General features: G+C 41.2%; 1 protein-coding gene and 1 long non-coding RNA gene across 2 annotated transcripts in view; one reads left to right on the top strand and one right to left on the bottom strand.

The window, feature by feature from the left end:
• The window catches only part of LOC141139180 (cytochrome P450 2B11-like), a 49353-nt gene extending 29860 nt beyond the window's left edge, over positions 1-19493 (top strand). The window contains exons 7-10 of the mRNA XM_073625086.1: positions 3402-3543; positions 6917-7101; positions 12560-12701; positions 17975-19493. Of these exons, the coding sequence (XP_073481187.1) occupies positions 3402-3543; positions 6917-7101; positions 12560-12701; positions 17975-18153 (648 nt within the window). The 3' untranslated portion in view covers positions 18154-19493. The remainder of the gene's footprint in view (positions 1-3401; positions 3544-6916; positions 7102-12559; positions 12702-17974) is intronic.
• The window catches only part of LOC141139198 (uncharacterized), a 1175459-nt gene that overhangs the window by 914748 nt on the left and 235675 nt on the right, over positions 1-25036 (bottom strand). The gene's annotated exons all lie outside the window — the stretch shown is intronic.

Raw genomic sequence — 25036 nt, 5'->3', positions numbered from 1 at the left:
TTATTTTGAGGGGACAGCAAATTTACACTGTTATACAAGCTGTACACTCACTACTTTACATTGTAGAAAAGTGTAATTTCGTCAGTGTTGTTACATGAAAAGATATAATAAAATATTTACAAAAATGTGAGGGGTGTACTCAGTTTTGTGAGATATTGTATTTGGACACAGGCACCATCTTCATACTTTTGACTCTGTATGCCACCAGAATAAAATTAAAACTAAACAATCCAAATGAATTTGAAGTGCAGACTTTCAACTTTAATTCAAGGGGTTGAACATAAATATCAAGTACAAATTTTAGGAACTGCAACCATTTTTATACGCAGTCCCCCATTTTCAGGGGCTCAAATGTAATTGGACAAATGAATATATTCATAAATAAAATGTTGATTTTTAATATTTTGTTGAGAATCCTTTACTGGCAATGACTGCCTGAAGTCTAGAACCCATGAACATTACTGAAGACTGGGTATCCTCCTTTCTGATGCTTTGCCAGGCTCTAACTGTAGCTGCCTTCAGTTGTTCTTGTGTGTATATCTTTCTGACTGTAGTTTTGCCTTCAATAAGTGAAATGAATGCTCAAATGGGTTGAGATCAGGTGATTGACTGGGCCATTGCAGAATATTCCACTTCTTTTCCTAAAAAAGCTCCTGGGTTGCTTTTGCAGTGTTTGGATCACTGTCCATCTGCACTGTGAAGCACCGTCCAATCAACTTTGCTGCATTTGGCTGAATCTGGGCTGACAATATATATATATCTAAACATTGCAGAATTCACCCGGCTGCTTCTGTCTTCTGTCACATCATCAATAAACACCAATGACCCAGTGCCACTGGAAGCCATGCATGCCTATGCCATCACACTGCCTCCACCATGTTTTACAGATGATGTTGTGTGCTTTGGATCATGAGCTGTTCCAACCCTTCTCCACACTTTTTTCTTCCCATCATTCTGGTACAGATTAATCTTAGTTTCATCTGTCCAAAGAATGCTTTTCCAGAACTGGTCTGACTTTTTTAGATTTTTTTTGCCAGAGTCTAATTTGGCTTTTCTATTCTTCCGGCCTTTGAATGGTTTGCACCTTGTGGTGAACCCTCTGTATTTGCTCTTGTGAAATCTTTTCTTGATTGTAGACTTTGACAATGATACACCCAGCTCCTGGAGAGTGTCCTTCACTTGTCTGGATGTTGTGAATGGGTTTTTCTTTACCATAGAGAGGATCCTGCAATCATCCACCACTGTTGTCTTCTGTGGACGTCCAGGCCTTTTTATGTTGCTGAGCTCACCAGTGCATTCTTCTTTCCTCAGAATGTACCAAACTGTTGATTTGGCCACTCCTAATGTTGCTGCTATCTCTCTGATGGATTTGTTTCATTTTTTAAGCCTTACAATGGCATGTTTCACTTGCATGGACAGCTCCTTTGATCGCATGATGTAGGTTCACAGCAATAGATTCCAAATGCAAATACCATAGTTAGAATCAACTCCAGACCTTTTACCTGCATAATTGATGAAGAAATAATGAAGAAGTAGCCCACACCTGGCAATGAAACAGCTTTTGTTTCAATTGTCCAATTACTTTTGGTCTCTTGAAAAGGGGGAGATAGCTATTCTTAAGAGCTGTAATTCCTAAACCCCTCCTTTGGATGTACATACCCTCAAATTAAACCTGAGAGTGTGCACTTTCAGCCCATATCCATTATATAACTAAAGCTTGAATATGTTCTGGTAAATACCTAAAAAAATTTAAAAAAAGGGGCCTGTGTCCAAATATATATGGACCTATATCTATATATTTTTATAATGTACTTCTTTATTGCGTTCAAAGAAAAGAAAAAGGCAGGCACAGGTACAAATCAGTAATACGCTCAAGTATAGGTGTTTCTACAGCATTGTCTTAAAGTAGGAACAATACAGTAGCTATTCAACTGAGCCGTTAGGTGCAGCACAAACTGTACATTATCTCCATGTGGAGGATAGACCATGAAATTATATATCCTACAACCTACTGTTACATTACCAAAACAATGAGTGACAAAGGATGCAAAGTTATTGATGCCTTTGAACTTTGAACTAGGCTGAAGGTGTCCTATTTTGGACATATTATGAGACTCATCAGAAAAGAAAACTATACTGGAAAAGGTAAGGGAAAAGAAGAAGACAATAAGCAATAAGGTGTTTAATAAAGTTGCAGGCATTAAAGACCCAAACAGAGGACATATCATTTTGGGGCTACCCTATCCACATGGTCTCCAATAGTTGACTTTGACCTGACGGCACTTAAAAATAAATGATACATTTTATAAAAGACTGAAATAGAGTGCAGCATGATGTTTTAAGATTAAATCTATAAATACTGAGAACATACTAATTAGTCACATTAAGTTATCCCATGCTTGCTTGCCATTAGGTGGCTTTGTTCCCTACATAGTGTGGTAGAGGGAATTATAAAAGTGGGTGTTAGGCAACTTTAAGAGGAAAGCGTCCTATTGTGAAGTAATAGGTGGAGTTAGTTCCCATATAGGTACCATGATGGGAGGAGCCTAGAGAGTAGGTACATGGGAGCCAAATACCCCTGAGCTATTTGGATGCAATCATCTACTGCCAAGGGCTCTTAACAAGTCTGTACTCCTGGGGGAGGTAATTCAACACCAAGAAGGACTAGCTGTAGTCACTCTGAGTCTTTTACAATTGTCTGTGGACCATGAGCAGGATGCAAAAGGCCTTTTATGCCAGGTCAGTGTTCCTTGACATGATAACTAGTACACAGGGGAACAAGTGCAACATCTGGAAGCAAGGGACATGAGAGAAAGACTGATGTATACTAATGAGGGCACCTTGTTCACACTCAGTGATGGAAGTTGAATGCTGAGGACTTAGTATACCAGGAGGAGTGGCCCCAACACTGTGGTGCTCTCAAGAAGAGGAGGTGATAAATGAAGATGGCTTACAAATCATGTTGTGAAGCTCTGTGTCCAAATGACAGCTACAGAATGTCTGCTTCTGTATATAGCATTCTGTGCCAAAGAATTCTGTCACTTTTAGAATGTTACATGGCATGGCCAACTTTGAGAAGTTACATTAAAGTGCTGGAAGTATATTACTTTGTGTAGACATTCCATTATTCTCAAACGTTATGGCCTATGGCCAGGAATGTCATGAGTGGACCTATGCCAAGGTGTTTGACACAATATGGTGAAGGAATACAACTACCTGCAGTTGGGTGGTTGTCCTGTCCAAGAAGAAGCGAGATGGAGACTTGAGCAGTTTGGCACCAAACACAAGCCCCCTTTACATACTCGTGCACAAACACATGCCTTATGTTTTCTCAGATAATCAGAAACTAATAATGTCTATAAAAACATACTACATTCATTATTAATTTTACTCTTTACTAGGGAAAATCAGAATCCTCAGAGTATTTTCACAATGATAACTTAATTGCTCTGGTGAATGATCTTTTTGCTGCTGGAATGGAGACAACCACAACCACCATGAGATGGGCAATATTGCTAATGATGAAATATCCAGAAATACAAAGTAAGAAATCAAGTTTTTAATTAACTGATTGTGTTATTTCATTGTAATAAAAGCCCATCACTGGGCCAAGACTAACCCCCTCTCCCACCACCCCCTCGCCCATTCAGCTGTATTGGTTTTTCTTTTTCCTACATCTTAAACTAAGCTTCGCTCACCTAAGTGCGTCGTCTCAGTTCCCAAAGGTCTCCTCGTGCTGACATCACCTTTGATTCCTCTTCTGGACCCTGAGAAGACTCTACCTCTACACAGCTAAAAAGAAGTGTCCACATCATGTAGGCAGTGATGTTGACACTCGGGCTCCATTCACACCTGAGTGTATCGATTTACTGGCTTTTTTTCAGGCATTTTTTATAAGCTTTTTTGCAGCTTTTTACAAGCTTTTTTAAGGAGTTTTAGAAACGTTGTCAGGAAAGAAGAATAATGCCCAAGCACATGGTTATGGACAGACAGAGAATTTCTGTTAGCCAAATCCACAGATGGAGAATTCCTATTAGCCAAACCCATAGACGAAGAATCCCTGTTAGCCTGACCCGCGTGCATGCGTGTGCACGCCCGCCACTAGAGTGGTGCTAAGTGGGCTATTTAAACACCTCTGCTGCACTAGGACATTTCACTTATGGTCTACAGCATTCTGCTACCTGTTCTTGTGCTTGATCTCCTGTGTCCTTCAGATCCATCTGACCATTCTTGTACCTGAACCGACCCCTGGCTTGCTCTTCAACCAAGTCTCTGCTTGATCCCTCTGTCTGTCTCTTTGCCATTGCCAACTCCAGCCTGAACATGACTACTCTGCTCCTGATGTGCCTGCTAGTGACAGACCTGGCTTGCCTGACTCTCTTCTGTGTCCAGCCATCCTTATATCTGCTGTCTGCCACCTGCCAGCCTGCCAAGTACCTGCTGCCTGTAACCTGCCAGCCTGCCAAGTACCTGATGTCTACCACCTGCCAGCCTGCCAAGTACCTGCTGCCTGTAACCTGCCAGCCTGCCAAGTACCTGCTGCCTGTAACCTGCCAGCCTGCTAGTACCCGCTGACCATCTGCCAGCCTGCTGTGCCTGCTGTGACTACTGCCCTGCATCATGATCCAGCCTGCATCCAAGTACGCACAGACCTCTCATCTGCAGCCATCACCATCTGAACTTCTAGGCACTCATGCCACTCCAGGCTTCCGTGCTTTCTGTTTACTTTACAAGGGGTGCCAGGCCAGAGGTGTAAGAGATCACCTTCCTCTCCATTTCAGGCCCCATCTCCCGATACGTGACAGGCATAATACTAGCATTAGCACTAGGGGGAGGAAATTAGGGGTGGAGAGCTACTGTTTGAGTAGAAAATGAGTGACAAAATGCTTGTGATACACTTGTGTCAGGCGTTTCTATTGGAGTCTGTGGGGCCAAAAATCTTTCAGGTGTGAACGAGGGCCTCAAAAAAGGACACCATCTCTTGCAAACAGAAGATACATGTTTCTCTGTTGTAGCCCCATTATCTTTCATCCCTTTTTTCCAATGAAAGTACAACTTTCAATGGAAAGGGGAAAGCTCCTGAAGTCAGACACCCAGTAACAAAGTAAAAATTGTTTCACAGATACACACAGATGCTTTCCTGGCTTATAAAGCTACCGTAATAGCTTGTATTTTATAGTGTATGTGCTAAAACAGAATTTTTTATTTTTTTATTTTTATTCTGACAGGTTTGCTTTAAAGAATGTGCAAATTGCTTTTTCTGATGTCTCCTTCTGAAAGTACTGGCTTAATCAGTGCCATCTTAGGAGCATTATAGGCCCCCGGGCAATACAGTGAACTGGGGCCCTGTCTACACAATCACACACGATTGCCCATCAAATGCAGCTTTACTGTGCCCATCAAATGCAGCCTCACTGTGCCCATCAAATGCAGCCTCACTGTGTCCATGAATGCAGCCTCAATGTGCCCACCATTGCAGCCTCACTGTGCCCATGAATGCAGCCTCACTGTACCCACCATTGCAGCCTCACTGTGCCCGTGAATGCAGCCTCACTGTGCCCACCATTGCAGCCTTACTGTGCCCACCATTGCAGCCTCACTGTGCCCACCATTGCACCCTTACTGTGCCCACCATTGCACCATTGCAGCCTCACTGTGCCCACAGTTGCACCCTCACTGTGCCCATGAATGCAGCATCACTGTGCCAATTAATACAGACTCACGATCGCCTGGTAACACACACACAGCGGGCATCTCCTCCTGTGAATCATGGAGCTGGCTGGGTCTGTGTTCGACGGCCGCACTGAAACAAGGTCCCGCCCCCTTAGACCGGCTCGTGTGATAGGTGGAACACTGATTCAATCTACTATTACACGAGCTGGTCCAGGGGGGTGGGACCTTGTTACAGCGCGGCCACTGAACACAAACCCAGCCAGCTCCGTGATACACAGGAGGAGGAGCAGGAGAGAGGGAAAGAGCGGAGCGCTGCAGCCACAACTCAAAGCGGCCCCAGGGCAGACGGCCTACTGGGAAATTTCCCGGTATCCCAGTAGGCCGGTCTGGCCCTGGCTGGGGTTGCTGGACAGGTGGGGCCCCCCAGGCAAGTTTTCTTGTTCTGGATCAGTGACTGATTGTATTGAATACTCACACCAGAGGATCAGAATAAAAGCCAAACAACTAGCATTTTCAAAAGAAGGTTAGTAATGGCAGCTACCATGCTGCTCGGATGATAAACTTACCTTAGCATGTAATACGTTTCCACTAGAACTAATAAGATAGGAGGTACAGTTGAGTCAATACCACCCTCATCTTTTGTTTCTCTCTTATTTCCATACCCAATAAGATAAACTAAAAATGTTTATTTTTTTAAGTTTGCCTGTAGCTCCTCCTTATAAGCTGATGTCAGGGCTCCCCTAACTCCTAACTAATCGCTGGTATTAAAAGAAATCACATTTTTACTCATATAAGTCCATAATCATGTGATGCTCAAGTCCTGAGCCTTCTTTTTTCTGTGGTTTACAGGACGAAGGTCTTTCTTCCCATGTCCCTATCACTGCCTGTGTGACATGGACACTTCCTATTGGCTGCCTAGTGGTGAGTTCCTCATAGGATCCAGGATAGGAATCCCTATGGTAATATCAGAGTGAGGGCACTGTTAGGGAGTGGCTGGCATGGATACCCACACCCTTAAAACTGCATAGAAAGGGAGCTGAACAATGAACGAGGTGAGTAAAACATGATTTGGAAGGTATGAAAAATAAAGAGCAAGATGTGTGACAGAGTTGTGGGAAGGGCGGTAATTTTTGTCTGCAGATGTACTGAAATATTCCTAATATAGCACATGTACATATACCTATCTATATCTGTCCGGTAAATATAATTTACTATAATGTAAACAGTATCCATTTGTTTGCAGAGAAAGTTCAAAATGAAATTGATAGCATTATCGGCACGGCTCAACCTCAAGCAGAGCATAGGAAGGAAATGCCGTATACCGATGCTGTAATTCATGAGATCCAGAGGTTTGGTGATATTGCACCAAATGGGATGCCACATGAAACAACTCAAGATGTCATGTTTAGAGGATATTTAATTCCAAAGGTGAATATGTTATTTTTTATTTAATTTTGCAATGTTCAATAGTTGTTGATGTAATAGTTTTGTGTCGGTTATATATACAGCAACTCTCAGACGGAGAGTTTCTCATGACAAAATATAAAGTTCCAAAGTAGAAGGTAGCAGAATAAAGATAATTCAGTGAAGAATCCACATATACATGTATTCAAAGAAATTACTTGTAAAAGTTAGTTGTGAGAAGGTATAATGCTAAAGGTTTTGCAAGTAGGAATTGGTCCCCGTTTCAGTGAGTTCCCTGTCCTGGGTGGGTATGATGGGTGGAGTTAGTTAAGTCCTATATATTCTGGAGCTGAAAAAGGCTATCTCTGGTATGCGGATATGTAAGCCTATAGTCTGAGGTAGTGAATCCTTGCATTAAAATAACAAACGTGATCTTTTTCTGGGGTCCCCTGCCAGGACTCCTGGCACCTCCTCTTAGGCGAGTGCCCCCATAGGAAACTGGTTCCTATGGGTGCACTCATGCTGGCTCAATCCTGAGCTGCCTTGTCTACGTCCATTGACACAGACAGTGCAGCTTGGCCTGACCCCCCGCTCCCTCATCATTGAATTTGATTGACAGCAGCGGGAGGAAATGACTCCCACTGCTATCAATCTGTTCAGTGAGGAGAGAGGGAGCGGAGAGAAGATGCTCTTGTGCACATTGCTGGATCGAAATCGTGCTCAGGTAAGTATAAGAGGGGGCTGGGGGACACATGCAGCTTAGAAGTTTTTTTTATCTAAATACATAGAATGCATTAAAGTAAAAAACCCTAAGGTTTTAGAACCACTTTAAATAATTCCAATAAGTGAGAGGCCAACACCAGGAGAAATTGTTTGTAATATGAATAAGGCAGGCCATCTGGTCCTGGGGTTTTGTGAAGGGATAATTGTTTGACTGTACCTTTTCCATAGTAATATCCACATTTAAAGTAGTTGTAAAGTCAGAAGGTTTTTTTATCTTAATGCATTCTATGCATTAGTATAAAAAGCCTTCTGTGTGCAGCAGCCCCCCTCACCCCCCCCTAACACTTACCTGAGGTCCCTCTCTGTCCTGAGATGTCCACGAGTGTCTCAGCCATCCAAGATTCTTTCTCCTGATTGGTTTAGACACAGCAGCAGCACCATTGGCTGTGGCTGCTGTCAAAATCAGCTAGCCAATCAGGAGAGAGAGGGAGCGGGGCCTGGTCAGGAGCTGTGATTTAGCTCGGGTGCCCCCATAGCAAGCTGCTTGCTGTGGGGGGCACTGAACTCAGAGGGAGGGGCCAGGATTACAGAAGAGGGACTCGATAAGAGGAGGATCTGGGCTGCTCTGTGCAAATCCACTGCACAGAACAGGTAAATATAACATGTTTGTTGTTTTTACAACAAAAAAAAGAGACTTTACAAAAGAGCAATCCGGTTGCGGAGAGTTTTTCAGAAAAGACATAAAGACATATTTTTTTTACTTTTAAAAGGGGGGTTTGTCAGTCAGGAGAGATGCAATCATATAATTTACTGTATTATTCCTCAAAGCTTTTTACTATCTTAGTCGGAGAGGAGGTATGGGTACCATCTGGTTGAAGAGAAAATTAAGGCATTGACTGAACTGGCCGTGTTCTCAACCTAATAGCTAACATCCTGTGTGTTTTATTTGCATATTCATAGAATTTTTGATATATCCAGAGAAGGGATCTTTCAGCCTTCTTTAAGTCAAGGTCATTAGGACTATTTTGGAGTGAAATAACAGTGGGGAGGCGAGCTATTGTGGATGCAGTCAACAAAAGCACACGTTGTATAATAGTTTTACGGTAGTTATCGTTTCATTTGAGATACTGAAAGAGACAGATGAAATACAATGACCTCTAATAAATGCCTTGTGAGCCTCCCACAAAGAAGACACCTTGTACACCGATCCTTTGTTTATATGGGAAAAAAAACTCAGTAAGGGAAGAATAAAATTGGTCATATGTTAGTCGATAATATGTTATGAAGTGATTCATTCAACCTTCAGTTACATGTTCTGGGTTTGGCAGCAGACAAGGTCAGGTCTAGGATATTGGGAAAGAATGCCTGGGGCTGCTCCAAACATTCCCCGGGCATAAAAGAGAATTGTGACTATCTCGGTACCCAAGGATTAGGCCGAAATTAAAATAAAATTTACAATTTATTAAGAGAAAAACACAATTAAAAATGATTTGTACATTAAATCATAGACAGTTAATTACAACCATGCATAGTTAGTACGGCTGGTTCCAAAGGTACAAATAAACCCCATAGGTAGTATGGGGGGCTGAGAAGTATGTAGTGACATGATCCTCTACATGTTTTGTGGCTATGGCCGCTTCCTCAGGAGGAGTCAAACATTCTCCTCTATAAGGCAAGTACAGTCACATAATTACAAATTCACAAATAATGTTTAATCACAAAAAGCAAAAAACAGGGATATACAGTGCAATGAACATAATATTGATATTGGAGATTCTATAGGTTTATGCGTCTCTTACCAGTAGAGGCCAATGAAGCACAAAGCAGCACCTGTTGAGGCACCCGAAGGTAGTTCCCCCCACAGCCGACACAGGAGTCACTTGAAGGCGTCAATACTATGATTTTGAAAAAGTATAATGATATGATAATAGGTGGAAATGGTTGTCCTTTAACAAAGAGGCAACAAAATGATTAGAAGAAGGAAATGGGATTTAGAAGAAGGAAATGGGAAAGGAGGAGTGGAGAGGGATAAGGGGGAAAAAGGGGGTAGAAAAAGGAAAGAAGAGGGGGGAGAGGGAGAGGGGAAAGGGATAGGGGGAACGGTTACTGAGGAAGGGGAAGGGAAGAGGGAACATGGAGAAGACGTTGAGAAAGGGGGGGAGGTGGGAAAAGGAAAGGAAATAAAAGGGAGGATTATAGAAAAGAAAAAGAAAAACCTAGAAAGAGGGGACAAAAGGTGGGGGGGCAGGGTAGGGGGAAGGAAGGAAGGAAGGAAGGAAGGAAGGAAGGAAGGAAGGAAGGAAGGAAGGAAGGAAGGAAGGAAAGAAGGAAGGAAGGGAGATGGTGAAAGAGGGAGGAAGGGCGGGGGGGGAAAAGGGGGAGAAGGGGGAAAAGGGAGGGGTTGTTGGGAGGAGGAAAGAGGGAGAAAGGGGTCAAGAAGGGGAGGGGGAGGGGGAGGAGGATTGAAAAGAAAAAGAAAAAGAATAATCTATCCAAACCCACCTAATCAATCAAGATAGTGTGTAAAAACCCGGGGTCAAAGGCAGGGGACTGATGACAATGTCATCCCATCGGTGTAGGGCAGATTGGTGATTACAAAAATTCTAATGGATAAAGGCTGTGCTCAAAAATTCCCAATGGATTTAGTCACAGCCAAATCAGAGTCCCTAGAACGACAATAAGCATGTGTGTGCATAAGGAGTAAAACCATGCACAGGCATTGACAATTAGTCCAGGAACATAAACAGATGCATGGAGCTTAAGTCTACAGCAGCAAACCTCTCCATATTGGAGGCTGCCAATGACAGGTATAAAAAAGCTCCCATCTCAGCAGATAGTGTAGCATTTGGTAGAGTGAAATGAGCCTTACTATGGATGGCCTCTGGTCTTGATTACCCCCGAGTTACCCCCGAGTTGCCCTTACCATTTGGCAAAAGGTGGTTGACATTTTAATAATCTGCAAAGGTGGGTTTCCTGCAGAAAATGTCAGCCTGTTGCTGCTGGGCAATAAAGTTAGATTGAAATCCCCACCTACTACGATAAATGGGTTAGGTGCCTGAAGATGTCAGCCGAAATACCTGGCTTAAAAAGTTACTTTGAGCAGAATTAGGAGCATATACATTGTAATAATGTGAGGGGTGTAGCCGCAAGTCTGCAGTCTAAATATATAAATCTTCCATAGGGGGCTTTTACTTTTTTTGTTCAGTAATCTTTATTGTAGTTATATCAAAAATATTCAATAATACAAACGGACCTAGCCCATCCGCACAGTGGCTATGACTGGCAACATAGAGAACATAAGTGTATGTACACAGCATAGGTGAAGGAAAGAGGTCTGAAACAGGCATATCTAGCCTAAACAAAACCTCTATGTATTCTGGGGGGAACCTTTATGTCAACAACTCCTTAGTGAGCATCCTGGACACCAATGGGCAGCTAAAGAGGGCTGAGAAACCCATCAAAAGAAGAAGAGCAGAGAGAAAGACAGGGGAGAGAGGGAAAAGCAAAGTGAGGAGAGAGGAGGGGTAGGGACCTGGGGTCACCCGAGACATCAATTAGAGCCGACCCACACTTGTCAGGGGAAGATCAGGGAAGGCATACGTCAACCTTGGTTCCCAGACCTTAAGGAACTTGCATGTTGTACAATTGAATCAATATAGCAAAACTTGCTTTACCCAAAGGATCAAAAGCTATAAAGGAAGTTGAAAATGTTTCATAGTAAATTTGAGAAAACCAACCTCACGAAAATTAGTTTCTTGAACAAATACCACATCGGCCTGAGAGGCCTTGAACTCCTTCAAAGCCAAACATCTCTTCGCTATGGAATTTAGGCATTTTATATTATAAGACATTACTCCAACTGACATAATAATGAAAACACATAGTAAATAATAAGCGCTTTTAGACAAAGCTGAGTAATTATCTCCCCCTGGTGAAAAAAAGAAGCAATTGCACAAATCAGAACATTATCAACCATCAAACCTAAAACTACTGTACAGTATATGAAAGAAAATATGTAAACAGGTATGGGCTAAAACTAACCCAGCATTGAAACACTGAAGTTGTAATAAGCTTAATGTCAGCATATCTCAGGACACCCTGGACAAGCCCAAGGTGTAAATAGGAGGACATATGCAGGGACTGCATGGCAGGTGCTCGGGACAGCTGTCCAAATAAACACGCTAAAGGATTAGGTGAGTAATATTTTAAATATCAAAATATAAAAGATTGCCATGAGTTTTAAGGGATTTTCCTGTTGGTAATCAAAAGACTATAGGCATAAAACCATGAAGAGTAAAAAACAAAAACACATCCCCTCACATCACCAAAAGTCAAATCGGAGACCGAGCTGGAGACAAACACTACGGATGTGGAGGTTGGCTTCTCTCTTCTCTATCTTGGCAGGGGTCCATATCTTCCTAGGAGTCACTGTTGGTTGGCTCCTAGGGTGGGGAAAAGCCATGGCTTCTTCCAGGGGGGAGTTAGACCTAGATGTTTAAAGAAGGCCTCACCCTCTTGAAGCTCATGGATGCTATGTTGAGTACCATCTTTGAATATGATAAGCCTGAAAGAGAACCCCCAACAGTACTGGACATGGTGTTTATGAAAAGGGTTTATGGAAAGGTTATAGGTGGCAAGGAACGTCACTTGGCAAGGGTAATAAGTGACAGATCACCAAAAATTTGTATCCTTTCACCCTTGTAGTCAATCATTGATCTGTTGCGTGTGTTAATTTTTGAAATGACTTTTATTCTTGCAGGGCACTGCTGTTTTCCCGTTGCTGTACTCTGTACTGAATGATGAAGCCTATTTTAAAAAACCCTTTGAATTTTATCCGGAGAATTTTCTTGATGCTGAAGGAAATTTTAAAAAGAATGATGCCTTCATTCCATTCTCTATAGGTAAATCTGAACAGAATGTGATGATGAGAATTTCAATGACTGCATAGGATATACAGTAGTTTTTAAGTTTACAAAAAAGTTTGAAAAACTCTATTACCTGAGCCAGTTAGGTATTCCTTCCTCTCCTTGTAGGATCTGTGCACTCTTATGTTCTCATAATTATTAACAATTGGTCAAAATCACTATCACTTTTATGAAAAGATCACATAAAGGTCTCATCTTCCTGAAATCAGTTGTACTGCAATTTAGGATTACTTTGATATATGATTTAACATTTTCATGGAAAAGGTATGATCTCCCTAATGAAAAAAGCATTCAAAACAGATTAAATCAGTCATTTTATTGTTGTATCAAACTTTTATTTTTAGAAACATTGTTTCAAACAATTAAACAATTAAACCTATGATAAATTGGTTTTATCACTATGTGGTGTATTTATAAAACATTTAGAATTTGCCCAAGTTCATATACAGTGGTGGCTAGTCAATAAGGGAGGCAGAGGTGACGCCCCCCCAATGTATTAACATGTTTAAAACCGTTAGTCATATATTATCATTTATAAAAAAAAAACCCTGTATTTTGTTCATGAAGTGTATGTGGGGCACTGGATTAATGGGTGTCTATTAAGTCCTTAAAATTTTAAAAAGCATGTGATTGAGGCTGAGAGTTGTAATTTGCTTGTTTTAGATTGCTCTCCCTTCCACATTTGATTTTAGTGAATCTATATTGTTTTTTATTTTTGGTGTCATGTGATTGGACGGTTCTCAATGCGTAGGGCAGTTCTTTGAGATTCATCGCATCCATCTCTTCAGGTTTCTGGCTTCTCGTCCCCTGAACGCAAGGCGTCCCGGGCAGTGGCACACTGTGTATTGCATGCAATTGTTCTTCTACAGATGTGAGTTTTTGGCTTTTTTGTTTACACCCCCCCCCAAAAAATTTTTTAGCACCAGCCTCCACTGTTCATAAATTTTTTAGCACCAGCCGCCACTGTTCATATATATATATATATATATATATATATATATATATATATATTTGCTCTGTGTGAATGGGCCCAAAAGTGAATGTTATTAAGCTATATTCTTTGCCGTTTGAATGTCTTTCATTGATGTATAATGAAAACACAGCATTTGGCTAGAAGATGGCATTTAAGCCTCGTGCACACGATCGGATTTTCCGACGGGAATTATGTGATGACAGGCTGTTGGCAGAAAATCCAACTGTCTGTACGCTCCATCGGACAATTGTTGTTGGATTTTCCGAGGACAAATATTGGATGGCAGGCTTTAAAATTTTCCACAAACAAATGTCTGTTGTCGGATTTTCCGAGCATGTGTACACAAGTCCGTCAGACAAAAGTCCAAAGTACAAACACGCATGCTCAGAAGCAAGGACAACCTGGAAGCGGTTGGTCTTGTAAACCAGCGTTCGTAATGGAGGAATTGACATTCGTGACGTGGCAAATTATGAAATCTCGAAACTCAGCGCACATTCTCTTCTTCTTTAATGGGATAATAATGCAGCTGCTTTACTGGTGATACTGATGCAGTTATTGCAAACACATTTTCAAAGGCTTTTTTTTCTAGTGATATTAAAAATAATATTATTATGCTTGTTATTTTTTTTCGTGCAAGTTACCACAACACCATTATCCCGTAGTTTTTTTGTTTTTTTTTTATAATTTCTTTATTTCTCTTTTTGCAACAGGAGAAAAATGAACAATCCTTCTGTACATTACATTCTATTTCTGCACATACAGCCAGACAAGAAATAAAAAAAAAAACATAATAACTCGTTACATTCTATTCCATCTGCTCCTGTCTGTTTCTAATATACTATCCAATAAAGATGGTTAAAAAATATGAACCCAAATAAACATAAAGAAGCCACAAAAGAGTCAAAGAAGACGAAGAAATAAGAAGAGTAATCTTTCTTTCTCATTTCCGCCCTCCATATTGTTACTCCTTGCCACGTCAGGAGGGGGACACTTCCCCCAGACCTGGCCATAATACTCCAACTACCTCTCAGTATTCTGACTGCAGTTTCTATTTATAGTCAATTTCCCCCTCCTTTCCTTACCCCCCTCCCAAAACCAAAAAAAAAAACCCCATTTAATTTCCCTCTTTCCCCCCTCCCCTCCTCTTTCTCTCTCCCTCTCCCTCCCTCCACTACCCCTCCTCCTCTTTAATTTGTATCAATTTATTTTTTCCCTTCCTCTGAAGAAATAAAACATGTAAAAAAAGTCTCCTGTTCTATCTGGAATCGCCAGCATCTATGTTCCATGGTGACCATGTTTTTAAATAAATTTCCCTTTTTTTCCTAGTTGTCCAGTCTAGATCTTCCATCCTGTTTACTTCCTCTACTTTCCTAAGCCACATACTCACTGTAGGAGGTTGTAACTGTTTCCACTTAAGTGGAATGCATGCTTTAGCTGCATTCACCAAATGACACAAACCAGAGTTCCTATATATTTTCCCCGGAATCTCTGACAGGTGCAAAATGAAAAAAGCTGGGTCTTCCTGTATTTCCACATCGCTAAATTTTTGAATTATCTGCTGGACCTCCCTCCAAAATGTCCTCACTCTGGGGCAAGACCAAAAAACATATAAAAAGTCTCCTGTTCTATCTGGAATCGCCAGCATCTATCTGATGCATTCGGGAAACATTTTTGAAGTTTATTTGGGGTTCTGTACCATTGTGAAATGATTTTATAATTAGTTTCCTGTATTTTGGTACATATTGCTGTCTTAAATATTGAATGTATCATATTAGTTTTTTTGTTCCTCCGAGAAGGTCCTCCCCAAATCTGTTTCCCATTTCTGGAGGAAAGATAACTGATAGTTCTCCGATGGTTTAATCAACAACGCGTACATTCTGGAGACAGCATGCTTTATTGGCTCAGTCTCCATACAATATTTCTCGAACAGTAACAGATTTCGATCCAGAGGACTTGGCGGTACCCTAGTACATAGATAATGTCGTAGTTGTGCCGTCGACCAAAAATCTAATTGGAAGGGGCCATTTCTGTCTACCAATTCCTGCACTGTTGGCCATCTGCCAGATCTAAAAAAATGCAATGCCTGATACAGCCCCCATTTGCTCAGTACGTCAAAAGGTCCTTTTTGTGTTCCCAATATGAATTGTGGATTCCCCAATATAGGTACTAAAGGTGATTCCTGTGTTGATAACTTAAGTAAGAGGTTATAAAACATGGAGGGTAGGTCCTATTGTCGTATGTGTCTTAGTTTTAGATGCCAAGTCCTTGAAACACCAAGGGGCCCTGTACAGTAACCCCCTACTCTGTGCTTGCTCCAAACTTGGCCAGATTTTAGGTTCTCCATGTCGGCACCAATCCAACAGGCGGCCCAGATGTACTGCCTGCTAATATTTATATATATCTGGGACCGCCAGCCCCCTCTTTTGTTTTGGTAAGGACAACAGAGTCCTCCTTGATCCTAGAATGTTTGTGTGCCCAGATGAATTTTGTAAATAATATTTGTATATTTCTAAAAAATGTCCTAGGGATTGCAATTGGGACTGCCTGGAGGAGGTACAGAATCTTTGGTAGAATATTCATCTTAATTTTATTGCTTCTTCCAAACCAGGAATGTAATCCCTTATGCCATCTCTCCAATAAACCTTGCACCTTATTTAACGCTGGCAGGAATTAAGCTCATGTGTTTTAGAAGAGTCCACTGCTATACAAGTCCCTAGATACTTCAGGAATTGATCTGCCTATTTAAATTTATAGTTTGCTTTTATTGACATCATCATTTCTTTCGGGACAGCTACCACCAATGCCTCTGATTTAGAGAAATTTATCTTAAAAAAAGATAGCATACTGTATGTCTCAATTTCTCTAAATAAGTTCGGGAGCGAGATTATGGGATTGGTTATTTGGAAGAGCCATAGTTTTTAAGATCAAAGATACAACTATGTTGGTGTCCCTTGTAAATTTTACATTGTATTTTTTAAAATGTAACTGCCTACTCCCAAACTGTCATTTGAAGTAAAACACAAAGCCAAGTATTATTCCAAACCATTTTTTTATTGTGAATTAAAAAAAGAAAACAAATAAAATTAGACATGCTATCTGCCACTAGAACTTAACCAAAAAGTGCATTATATGCATCCAAAAATATAGAAAATATACCAAATCAAATCATTATTCAACCAAAAATAAAATAAAAGCCTCATGCATGTGTCCTGCTTCTTGATATAGAGGGTCAACAATGCCAAGAGTTGGTGAAAGCAGGGGTCCGTCATCCGGAGATAATTCCGAAAATCATCTGGATTATTCTCCTGGAGCTCCCGCAGCAAAGGCATATGACATAATTGGTCACGATTAATAAAGCAACCAATTTTTGGTACAAGAAATCCTCCTTCTGTTCCTGGACTGGACTTGGGTCAAAGCAATAACTCCAAGGCCAATAATAAATAACACATTATCTCCTCTGATTCCGCAACATGGCTGGTTGATGAACGGCCATTCAGAAACAAATTGAAAAGCGCAAACTGAAAAGCGCAAAATGAAAAACGCAAAATGAAAAGCGTGAATCAACACTCACCAAACTTCTACTAACACGAAATTAGCAGAAGAAGCCCAAAGAGTGGCGCTAAAAAGCTGAAAAACCACGTAGTATGTCACTACGTTCATGTTTGTTGGCCGACAATTCCTTGCCGTTTGTATGCAAGACAAGTTCCTGGCCAACGCCCTTCGGACAAAAGTCTGAGGTTTTGTCTGCGGAAGATCGTGTACGAGGCTTAAGTATCATAGGAAAATTTGCCTTTTTTTTTCTTTTTCTATTAAATCAGTGAAAAATATTCCTTCAGCACAGGAAATAGCTTGATAACATACCTAATATAATAACATCATTTCTTTGCTCCCTTTGCACAGGACAAATGTGCATGTACTTAGACAGGGTGAATTGCTATGATTTTTTTTTTTATAAATACACCACTATGCGTATAGTCAGTGTTAGAATGAGGGAAAATAAATGTCACCAAATCATGGCTACAACCTGTTGCTGTCTAACCATGGAGTCAATGTGAATGCGTGTTGTAATACATTTACTATTATGTACAGAGTATGTATATATATATTTTTTTTAAATAGTAATTGATCTTCTGTGTTTTAAGTTGCTTTTAGTTGATCTTAATTTTCATGTATGCCTGCTTGGGAACATGGTGAACAACATTTACAAAAGCAAGCTCTGACCAATGCAGTTAAAATTGATTGCACTCTAAAATACACATGTTGTGTCTTTCTCTAGGCAAAAGAAGTTGTGTTGGTGAAACCTTGGCCAAAATGGAACTTTTCCTCTTCTTTACATCACTACTGCAGAACTTCACCTTCCAGGCTTCCCCAGGGGCTGAGATAGACCTTGAACCAGCAGAGGCAGGAAACCATGGGCCAAAGCCTTACCAACTTTGTGCAATACCTCGCAGATAATTTGTTTATTTAACCAAAGTATTATAACATAAGCTCAGTTTAGAAACTTTGTATCTAATAAAAAAAAGTTAATGAGAAAATGTACTGGATCTGCAAAAGCATATATCTCAATTGTCTGCTTTATTCAAGTTTGTTTCCTTTGTGTTCTTTTAACCAGTTGTAGACACTTGACATACTACACATGCTCAAAAGACTCTTTATCAAATTTCACAAGCTATCTCTGGGGGATCTTGTCCTTTGGCCTCTCTGCCACTAACCCTTTGCACTTGTCAGTAACTCCCCACTGTCAAAATAGTAGTTGGAAGTTCCTGTGGAAATAGACATGAGTTAGAGATATACGAGTGTCAGAGAACTCACACAGCAAGCACCCGTCTCCGTGCAGCAGCTGCCAATCCTCGTTCTGCTAATGCCAATGTGCATGCACGGAACCATAGCCAGAGACAAATGAGATCCAGGGTGGGCATGCACATTGGCACTTGTATGCCAACAAATCAAACAAATGAGCTTCTATCTGCGTATGATAGCAGTTGAAGCAACTTGACAAGTTAAAATAAAAAAAAATATATATATAACTTTTTTTAAACACTTGCCGACTGCGCTATACCCGAATGATGGCTACAGCATGGTTGTCCAGTTCTGGGAGGCCATCATATGACGGCCTCCCATGATCGTGCCTGCTGCGGGGCATGGGCGGCATGCTCTGTGATTACAGTGTCCTGATTATCAGTGCAGTCCCAACAGTGCCCACCAGTGCTACCAATCTGTGCCCACCAGTGCTGCCAATCAGTGCCCGCCAGTGCTGCCAATCAGTTCCCACCAGTGCTGCCAATCAGTGCCCGCCAGTGCTGCCAATCAGTGCCCACCAGTACCTCCGCATCAGTGCCACCTATCAGTGCCTCCTATCAGTGCCCATCAGTACCACCTATCAGTGCCCATAAGGGCTAAATGTTATAACTAACTATGAAAGATTTTTTCCCAAGATTTTGGTCTTTATTCGTTTATTTAGCAAAAAATAAATACCACCAAAAGAAAGCTCTATTTGTGTGAAAAAACTGATAAAACTTTCATATGGGTATAGTGTTGCATGACCGCACAAGTTGTCATTCAAAATGTGACAGCGCTGAAAGCTGAAAATTGGTCTGGGCAGTAACGGGGTAAAAGTTCCCAGTAGGCAAGTGGTTAATACAATGACTTTATTAAACCTCTAATTACCCTAACCAATCCAATTTAACTAATTATTCTCCCTTTCACTTTAAATATTATTAAACTTTCTGTTTTTATTTATTCTGTTTATTAGTTAATTCAGTGTCACAATAAAAAAGTGCAAAATGAAAAAAAAACAACAAAAAAAAAAATCTTTGTTTCATTTGTAAATAGCTTTGCAATGCTTTGTAGGAGAATCATATTCAATTGTTGAATTAAATGGGAGAAATATAGAATAACATTTATACCTTTATCTACAGTAACACTATGTTATAGCAACTAACACTGTTTTGTTTTAAAATATCATAATAATAATAACAATAATAATAACAATAATAATAACAATAATAATTATAATTATTGTTATTATTATTATTGGTATAGATATTTTTGTCCGTGGAAAAGACAATATCACCAAAAGAAAGCCTTGTTACATATAAAATATACAGTATGTATAAAATGACAGTTTTTTCAGGAGCAGTGATTTTAATAATGCCTGCAGCCTGGAGGACAGGATGGGGGGGGGTGAGCGAGCACCCCCCCTCCTGAACCATACCAGGCCACATGCCCTCAACATGGGGAGAGTGCTTTGGGGTTGATGGGGACAAGAGCCTCTTCCTGACAACCCTGGACATTGGTTGTCAGGGTCTGCGGGCGGGGGGCTTATCGGAATCCGGAAGCACTCTTTAACAACTGGTATGGTTCAGGAAGAGGGGTGCTCGCTCGTCCCTCCCCTTTCCTGGCCTGCCAGGCTGCCTGCTCGGATAAGGTTCTGTTATGGATTTTGAGGGGTCCCCACGCCAAAAACAATTGGTGTGGAGTTTCCCTTAAAATCTATACCAGACCCAAAGGGCCTGAAATGGATTTTGGGGAGGACCCCATGCTGTTTTTTTTTCTTAATTCTGTCATAGGGCTCCCCTTAACCACTTCAGTACACTGTATTATATATTCTGCACTGCACTGTATATATATTCTACACTGACTGCACTGTGAGATATATATATATATATATATATATATATATATATACACACACACACACACACACACACACACACACACATATATACACACACACATACATATACTACACTGCACTATATATATATTAATACACTGCCTGTACTGTATAAATATTCTACACTGACTGCACTGTATGTGTATATATATATACACACACACACACACACACACACATATATATATATAAGCTACCTAATCTAGCTCAAGTTCTCTTAATCTCCACGTTATCACACTACATACAGCCGCCGTGTAAGCAGCCTTATATAGTGTGGGGCATGGACTTAGCCCCCTGAGCCATGATTGACCAAAGGCTAGCTATAGTGCTGTGATTAGCCAAAGCATGCAGGTGAGGTGCATGCTTTGGCCAATCAGTAGCCATCAAAGCACTGCAGTCTCACAGTGCATTATCAGGCGCTCTGCAGCGCTCAAATTTGCCACGAACGCCACATAAGTTTGGTTCGTCTGCGAACAAACGAAAACCCGATGTTCGAGTCGAACTTACGTTCAATTCGAACATCGGGACCATCCCTACCTGTATCTTAAAGTGGTTGTGAAGTCACATGACCCCATTACTGCACCTGCCACACTGATCACCACTTCTCCTGCCCACATCCAATCACCCTCCCTGTCTAGGATTCGATCCCCCTGCTGCCTGGACCCCTTGTGTGCTCCACTCCTCCCCCTTTCCACAGTGCTAACGGTTTCCCTCCACTCCTCTCCCGCTGGCTGCTGCAGGAACACAGGGCAGGGGATCTTCAGGATGGAGAGCGAAGGAAGGGGCTGGTAAATATGACATGTGAATGAACACAGTGAGTGATTGGTACCGATCACTCACTGTGCTCATTCATAACTGAAGCATAATAAACTGTGTTTACTACGCTTCAGTTTGTGTATGAACAGGAGACTCTGTACAGAGCCTTCTGTTCATTCACTGTTCAATGCAGAGAAAGGGACAGAGGAATTAATTGCTGTTTTAATACATTTACATACATAAATTACATAAATACATAGATTTTACTACATGGAGTTGTGTTGGAGCTAATAGGAACATGTGGGCAAATTACAGGTTCACTTTAAAGTGTCTATTTGGTGGTATTAATACCTTCAGATGAGAGCAAACATCAATATAAAGGAATCATTCAAGGGTATTATTCTTTGATTATCTCTTTTGTTCTAAGATTAGGTGGGGATTAACACAGGGTTCCTGCTTGCTGCTGTGATATGAATTTATTTTCAAGGCATATATTGCTCAGGGAAAGACAGTCTTAGACATGCATGTAATGTCTTTGGCTTAGTACCAAGCCTTTTTAATTACATCATACACGAATGTAGAGAAGAGGTCAGAGGAGTTTTAGCTAATGATTATGTTGCGTAACATTAGTTGAGTTTCCTTTCTGGCTGAGGTGAAGTGAGTTTTCTTGTTGACAAAGGTGATGGGAGTTTCCTGATTTGTAAGAAGGTTGACCAAGTTTGTTTTAGAAAGTGAAGGTGATGTAGTGGTTTTGTCACCATATTCTTCATTAGTTAGGAATGTACCTAAATACGTTTTTAGATGAAACCAACTTACATTACATGGAAAAATGTTTGTGGGCATCACACCTACAGTTTATGACCTTGCTGGATATCACATTTGTGGGTGGGGTCATCTACACCCATGCATGTAGGGGTACCTCTCTAGTGGAGCACACTCATCAATGCCCAGGACCAGGCCAAGACTGCAGTCATGTGAAGAATCTAATATTAAGGCAGTTCCTTAATTTCAGGATGAGCCTTTACTATGTGCAGTAATAAAGTGCAGAGTTCCTCTGAAAAGTGACTTGTCCCATGTCACTACACATTGTAACTTCTACTTTTGCATTAGGAGGGATGTGCTGAGCCTGCACACTTCACCAGTCCAATGTACCTCACTCTCAGTAACAGATTGGGGGTCCCACCGAGAACCTAGTGTGGGCCTCTTCCTTTGCCGTACCTCGTGACCAGGCCATAGATCTCCTTAATGCGTGTTCAGATCCAGTTGCTATTGGACACCAACCGCTAGGAAGGGAACCAGACATCGACCCCCTCACTACCGAGGACCTGTCACATTACCAGGTACCACACCTAATGACTGGTTGCTTGTAGCTTCTTTCTCCACTTGGTAACCCATAGCAACTACACTCCTCTTATCTTGCCAAATTAACTTTTTGCAGTGCTGTTACTTCATACAAAAAAGACAAAATTTAGGTGGCGCTCAGGTAGAGTGGTAAAGTCCAACTAGACTACTGTGAGTGCAGGCAGGGACAGGGAGCTCGTCCTAGCTTCAAGCTGCAGCAATGTCAAAGGAAAAGATCCATAAGCTGCACATCAAGAAGCAGACCCATGTACATAAAGGGAGATGAATGGCAGCCTCAGCCCAGACTCCAGCCAGGCCATGCCCCAACACATTTTTCTCCGCCCCTTGGAGCTGAATCATGGGGCTGTTACTACATACCCCATAGTGCATTGTAGACCCAGGTTCTTTTGGAATATGCCAGAATGAACATGCACCCCTTTGAATAACTTTAGGCTGTGCTTATAACGGTTTATATAACCTTACTGAACATGATGCAGCATACAGTTCAATATGAACAGTGTCCAGTCCCTAATCCTAAGTAGGATAACGTAGTGGTCCTGGCATACCTCGGCAAGGTGAGTGTCCACTATGGCATTGTCCATGGCTTGCATGTCCTCCGCAGTTCCTTTAGCATCAAAAGAATTCACAAATACCGCACTCCCATTCCCACTCCAGCAGCTGATGGCCACCTTGGGCTTCAGCTTATCTCCTTTTTATAGCACAGGTGGGCCAGCTAGGACCAAAAGCTCAGGAACTGAGCAAAAACACCTAACCCCTTCCCCATCCTGAGCACATTCCTAGGCCAGGAGCATTTATATGGATTTGTACCACCCCCTTTCTTTGCGGCTATAACAGCCTCTACTTTTCAGAGAAGTCTTTCTAAGATTTTTGTAGTATGTCTGTTGGAATTCGTTTTCTATCAGCCAAAACAGTGAGGTTAGGTACTGATGTTGGAGGAATAGACTTTGCTCACAATTGGTGCTCCAATTCATTGAAAAGATTTTCATTATGGTGGAGGTCAGGGCTCTGTGAAAGCTACTTGAGTTCTTTCACACCAAAGTGCATACCACCATGGGCCTGATTTACTAAGAAGAATGTGTTGCGCCAGTTCATACCTTAATTGGTGCGCTGAAAAAGTCAACGTGTGAACCAGCGCACTTTGAGGCGCAAAACGGTAATAAACATGTAAGTTGCAACTGGTGCTAGGGTAACTGCGGTTTTGTCATTGATAATCGCACACCCCCAATACAATTAGTTAATTTCATCTCATTGGATGTGTCTTGTCAGGCAATTAGTAGGTGTTCTCAGTTAACCGCTTGCCGACCGCCGCACACAGATGTACGTCGGCACAATGGCACAGGCAGGCAAATGGGCGTACAGGTAAGTCCCTTTAAATTTGCCGCCTTTTGGGGGCCTGCCACTGGAGCGTGCCCATGGGTCCTGGGAACTCAATGTTCTCTGGCGGCCCGCGATTGCGATTTGGAGGAGTAGAACAGGGAGATGCCTATGTAAACAAGACATTTCCCCGTTCTGCCTTGTGTCATGACAGAGATCCACTGCTCCCTGTGATCGGGAGCGGTGATCTCTGTCATGTCCTAGGTAGCCCCCCACAATTAGAATCACTCCCTAGGACATACTTAACCCCTTCATCGCCCCCTGGTGGTTAACCCCTTCCCTGCCAGTGTCATTTACACAGTAATCTGTGCATTTTTAAAGCACTGATCTCTGTATAAATGACAATGATCCCAAAATAGTATCAAAAGTGTCTGATGTGTCCGCCATGATGTCACAGTCATGATAAAAATCGCAGATCGCCGCCATTACTAATAAAAAAAAAATAACAATAAAAATGGCATAAAACTATCCCCTGTTTTGCGAAAACCAATCAATATACGCTTATTGCAATTTTTTTACCAAAAATATGTAGAAGAATACATATTGGCCTAAACTAAGGAAAAAATTTGTTTTTTATATATTTTTGGGGGATATTTATTATAGCAAAAAGTAAAAAATATTGCGTTTTTTTCAAAATTGTCGCTCTTTTTTTGTTTATAGCGCAAAAAATAAAAAACGCAGAGGTGATCAAATACCACCAAAAGAAAGCTCTATTTGTGGGGAAAAAAGGACCTCAATTTTGTTTGGGTACAACGTCGCATGACCGCGCAATTGTCAGTTAAAGAGAGGCAGTGCCGAATCACAAAAAGTGCTCTGGTCAGGAAGGGAAATTCTTCCGGGGCTGAAGTGGTTAATTAACCCTTTTGATGCTAATCTCATTCCTATCACTTCTAATATATCTTTAAAATTTGTTTTTTCTATTTTTACCAAAATCTTTCAATACATTACAAAGAACAGAGAAGTGTTTCTAAACCCAATAAATTAATATTTTCAGATCTTGATCTTTAAAGGTGACCATACACTGCAAATAGTTAGATCTTAAAAAAAATACATTTAGTGCAAGAGCCTGTTTGATTTCCTATAATCTTAATTAATTGTTCAAGTGCATCTTCCTCTTACCTATTTTGCCAAAATATCGAGTTGTACAGAGATTGGCCAATCAGATTGCAT

Source organism: Aquarana catesbeiana, linkage group LG04 (assembly GCF_042186555.1).
Source record: "Aquarana catesbeiana isolate 2022-GZ linkage group LG04, ASM4218655v1, whole genome shotgun sequence".
In the NCBI taxonomy this organism is placed as follows: Eukaryota; Metazoa; Chordata; class Amphibia; order Anura; family Ranidae; genus Aquarana; species Aquarana catesbeiana.
This window is presented reverse-complemented; position numbering and strand designations above follow the sequence as displayed.